Here is a 5070-nt window from a genome sequence, read left to right as displayed (position 1 = left end):
TTTTTCAAAATGCTGACACGCCGAGCTCAAAAGGTTCGCTATCACTGGTCTAGGCCAATCCATCTGCATTTCTCACACAGAGGACTGTCCACATGAACACCCTTCTATTGTTGGCCTTGACCATGGCCTTTGGTAAGAGTGAACCCTGACCTCTCGCCACAAGAGAGCAACCCAAGATGAAAGCACCCTTAGCCCCAGCTTTCCTTCCCATTTCCACAGAGCCCTCCCTCAGTGGGTGAGAGAGAGGCCCTAGTGGGAGGGGGAGTAGCAGAGAGGGGCAGAGGAGGAGGGCACAGGGACCCAGGTCCCATCACCAGGCAATGTCTTTCCAGGCCTGCTGCAGACCCACGGGAGTTTGCAGAATCTCAGCGAAATGATTCGGTTGGCGACAGGAAAGATTGCTGTGTGGGGTTATGGCTTCTATGGTTGCTACTGTGGCGTGGGCGGCCGAGGATCCCCCTTGGATGCAACAGATTGGTGAGACAACCCCAGCCCTCCCTCCCTCTGCCCATTCGTGGCCCCCGCAGGGCTGGGAGCTGCCAGGCAGGGCTGGTGCCCATCGTCACAGAACCCCAGGAGGACCCAGCTGGAAAAGCAGCCAGCATGTTGGAAACTCCGCTCTAGTCCATTGCAAGGTCATTGGGTCTCTGCCCAGGGTCAAGGGGCAAGACCACGGGGGACCAGGCTCTTTGGAGCTGTGGGGAAGCAGCCCCAATCACATCTCCTCGCCGCAGGTGCTGCGCCGAACATGACTGTTGCTACGAACATCTGGAGAAGTGGGGATGTGGCACCAAGTCAGTGAACTACAACTCTACTTACGAAAAGGGCCAAATCATCTGTGGTAAGGACGTCCTACAATTTCACCCTGTTTCCTTGGTTTCTCTTACTGAGTGTCCGCTGTGCTGGGCACTGTGCTGAGCACCAGAGATAGAAATACAAAGGGGCACCGTGGCCTGTTTGACTCAGTGGATAAAGCATCGGCCATGGATTCAATTCCAGCAGCACGTACCTCTGTTGCAAGCTCGACACCCAACCCCCAGTTGGGTGCGTGCACGAGGCAACCAATCGATGTGTCTCTTTCACAGATGTGTCTCTTTCACATCAATGTTTCTCTCTGTGTGTGTCTCTCCCCCTCCCTTCCACTCTCCCTAAAAATCAATGGGAAAATGTCCTCAGGTGATGAATAACAACAACAACAAAAAGAGGAAGAAATACAAAGGGACAGTGTCCCTGCCTCAGGGAGCTCATAGGTGAGTGGGAAGTAAAGACAAGGAGAACACTAGATGGGAGACTCCAATAGGCAGGAAGCCAAAGGGCAGGGCCCTGAGCATAAGCTGTGGTCCAGGCTGGCTCCTGACAGCCAAGCTGAGTCTTTAAGGCTCAGCTGGCGGCGGGGGGTGGGGGTGAGGGGGTGCCTGCACATCCTTAAAGACTCAGCTTGGATATCAGGAGTCAGCCTTTTCCCCACCCTTCTGCTCCCGGACCTTGGCCATGGGATGCCAAGACGCCTGGTGCCACTCCAACATCATGGTCTTACCCCATAGAAGAGGCCTTCCTACAAGAGGGCTCAGCAGGGTCAGAGGGCCCAAGGGAACTGGGACAGTTCTGAGAGCCTGAAGGAGAGGGAGTGGTGAGAGATGAGGCTGAAGGAACGGGAGGGGCCAGGCCAAACCTAAGGCCAACTGTATTTAGATTTTGTCCTAGAGCAGTGGGGAGCTCTTGAGCAAAGGAGTGGCATGAACAGATTTGCATTTCTGAGGATTCCCCCAAGGTGGGTGGAGATGGATGGGATTGGGAGGCGGGGGCAGCAGTGGGAAGACCATTGCCATTGGACATATGACAATGGTAGTCTTGATGCGAGGGCTGAGAGTGTCATTTCAGGTAGAATCAGCAGAGCTTGGTGATTGCCTGGGTAGCGGGATAGGGAGCTGTTGGGTGGGTATCCGATCCCGTGGATAGAACAGGACATGGCCCTGGTGGGTGAAGGGAGGAGGAGTTGTATGTAGACATGTTTAAGAGGCTCCCAGAACACCCAGGGAGACGCGAAGCAGGCGGCTGGATATAGGGACGGGCAGCTCCAGGGAGGGGTCTGGATGGGGCACGGGTTCAGGAGTCACAGCAGAGAGCTGAGTGGGATATGCTCGCCCATTTGATGTCTAAAGGCCCAGACAGGAGAGAGAGGAGGGCCTGTCAGAGAGGGAGAGGAGACTGAGAGAGAAGGTCAAGGAGTGGACAGCAGCCAATTTAACACGAAGTCTTCAGGATAAGGGCTGACAGGCTCCTCGGATTTAGAGGCAGGAAGACCCCTGAGGACCTCACTGGGGCTGTTGCCATGGATCTGTAAGGGCAAATCCAGATTGGGGGGGCCGGGCGGGGAGAGAGTGAGTGGGACATGAAGCCAAGATATCCTGGGGCACGATTGGCTCTGAAGGGGAGGAGAGAGCTGGGTGGTCAATGGAAGGGTTTGCCCAGTGGCCCCAGACAGCAGACCCGCTGCTGGGATTTTGAGAAAGTATCGCCTCTTCCCCAACACCCTGAGCTCTTTAAGATCAGAAATGGGGTCTCCCTGTCATGACCTCTCCACAGGGCCCTGTATCTTAGCAGGATTTGGGTCGTAAGGAACGGGATGCCCAACCACAAGAGGCTTGGGTAATGGGGAAGTCTGACTGGTCTGGCAGAGGGCAGTGCCGGGAGGGGGAGGGCGGAGGGCAGCTGCTCAACCGTGTGGTCAGAGACCCAGCCTTTTCTCCACCTTCTGCTCCCAGACCTTGGCCATGGGATGGCACGACGCCTGGTGCCACTCCAACCTCATGGCCTTACCCCATAGAAGAGGCTTTCCCCTTGTACGTTTCTATTTTGGGGAGGAAATGAATCCTTCCCACAGCCCCCAGGAGACTTCCCCTGTGGCTCATTGGCCAGAACAAGGTCACATGCTCCCAGAGACCAATCATTGAAAGGAAAAAAGAGGAGCATGACTGGTTTACACCAATCACAACCCATTCCCAAGCCCTAGGCTAGGGCCTGGGGTTTGCACCTGGACACACCTGTTGGGAAGAAGAAAGCGTCTCCCAGTGCTTGGGGGCGGGCGTCCCCGTCAGACTGGTCGCCCGCTCCCCGGGGGCAGGAGCTCTGTCTTCCCATCGGAAGGACCCGGAGCCTAGGTGCTTGCCCGGACTAGACGCGTCTGGAGGACAGGGGCCATCGAACATTCCCAAACCCTCAGCCAGGTTTATTTTCTTGTGATTCCAGGGGATCAGGATTACTGTCGCAGGCAGGTGTGTGAATGTGATAAAGCAGCTGCCTCCTGTTTTGCGAGAAACCTGAACACCTACAATAAAGAGTACCAATTCTACAACAACTGGAACTGCCAACTGGGAAAACTCCAGTGCTGAGGTCCCGCCCCCGGAAGCCTCGCCTCCCGCCTCCCACGCTGAGCTTCCCTCTCTGGCCCCCACCCCTCCCCGCCCTGGCTCGTTCCTGGCAAAGAAGGAAACACCCCTCTCCCATCCCAGAGACAAGCCAGGAGCCCCTTGACCCCCAGAGAGAAGCCTTCCTTCCAGAATGAGAAGCCCCGGGGCATGTGGCCTGGCGCCTTTCCCCTCTTCCTTGGGAGGCAGGAGATGTCCCGTCCACACTGCTCTCCAAGTCCTGCTTCCTGCTTAGCTGTGGCGGCTACATTCCCAGGGTCTCCTCTAAATAAAGCAATTAGTTCATTGGCAAACTTTGTACGTGTATGCGTGCGCGCACGCGCATGTGAGTGTGTGCGTATGTGTGTGTGTGTGCGTGTGAGTTAGTGTATATGAGACTGTATGGGTGTGTGTGTGAGTGTGTATGCGTATGTGGGTGAGTGTGTGTATGTATGAGTGTGAGAGTGTATGAGTGTGAGGGTGGGTGTGAGGGTGTGTATGGGGGGGTGAGAGGGTGTGTGAGTGTGAATGTGTGTGAGAATGTGTGTATGGGTGTGTGTGTGTATGTGTGCATGTGAGTGTGTATGTATGTGTGAGTGTGTGCGAGTGTGTGTGTGTGTGTGTCTGCCTGCCTTGGTGTGAGAACAAACCGGTACAAGGCGATGTAGTGTAAGGGGTTATAAATACAGACTCGAGTCAGACTGGCTGTCACATCCACCAGGCGCCATCTCGCTGAGCCTCTCTCCCCTCGTGTCATTGGCGATAGCTTTGGGCTTATTGGAGAAGTGGGAGCGGTACCAGCACCAGTGAGACCCAGCTGTGGCTGCTCCTTCCCTTGGGCTAGAGCAGCTCCTGCCGGCCTGTTGGGGGAACACAGAGCCTCGGTCTTGATGTTTGGGGAGCTATGATTCGCACCTCCACGAGCAATATTCTCCTGTGTGTCCGGCCCGGGGGAGGCGGGTGCAGGTGTTGCTGGCCAGCAGCTGGATCCCAGGGCGCTATCCCCTCACCGGGGCCGGCTTCCTGGGCTGCCAGTCCCGCAGGCCCGTGCTCGGAAGGGCATCGCACCTCGTTGCATGCTGTGTCCCAGCCACCTTGAAATTCAGAATAACCGAGGGCAGTGATGGCGAACCTTTTGAGCTCAGCGTGTCAGCATTTTGAAAAACCCTAACTTAACTCTGGTGCCCTGTCACATATAGAAATTTTTTTATATTTGCAACCATAGTAAAACAAAGACTTATATTTTTGATATTTATTTTATACTAGAGGCCCGGTGCACAAAAATTTGTGCACTCGGGGGTGAGGGGGGTCCCTCAGCCCGGCCTGTGCCCTCTCGCAGTCTGGGACCCCTCGGGAGATAACGACTTGCTGGCTTAGGCCCGCTCCCAGGTGGCAGAGGGCAGGCCCAATCCCTAGGTACAGCCCCTGGTCAGGCTCAGAGCAGGGCCGATTGGGGAGTTGGGGCGCCGTCCCTTGTCATGCACAGAGCAGGGTGGATTGGGAGGTTGCGATGCAACCCTCAGTCACGCTCAGGGTAGGGCCGATTGGGGGGTTGGGGCACCGCTCCCTGTCACACTCAAGGCAGGGTCGATGGGGAGGTTGCGGCGTCACCCCCTGTCACTCACAGAGCAGGGCCCATCAGGGGGTTGGGGAGCTCCCCCCT

General features: G+C 56.3%; 1 protein-coding gene across 1 annotated transcript in view; it reads left to right on the top strand.

Moving 5' to 3' along the window:
- Nucleotides 1-3721, top strand: part of LOC102427037 (phospholipase A2, membrane associated-like) — a 6743-nt gene extending 3022 nt beyond the window's left edge. The window contains exons 2-5 of the mRNA XM_014460230.2: nt 81-132; nt 333-477; nt 735-841; nt 3250-3721. Coding sequence (XP_014315716.1) covers nt 93-132; nt 333-477; nt 735-841; nt 3250-3392 — 435 coding nt within the window. The 5' untranslated portion in view covers nt 81-92 and the 3' untranslated portion in view covers nt 3393-3721. The remainder of the gene's footprint in view (nt 1-80; nt 133-332; nt 478-734; nt 842-3249) is intronic.
- Nucleotides 3722-5070: the final 1349 nt, after the last annotated feature.

Source organism: Myotis lucifugus, unplaced genomic scaffold (genome assembly GCF_000147115.1).
Source record: "Myotis lucifugus unplaced genomic scaffold, Myoluc2.0 scaffold_128, whole genome shotgun sequence".
Lineage (NCBI taxonomy): Eukaryota > Metazoa > Chordata > Mammalia > Chiroptera > Vespertilionidae > Myotis > Myotis lucifugus.
Note: the sequence above shows the minus strand (reverse complement) of the source record. Positions and strands in the feature narration are given on the sequence as shown.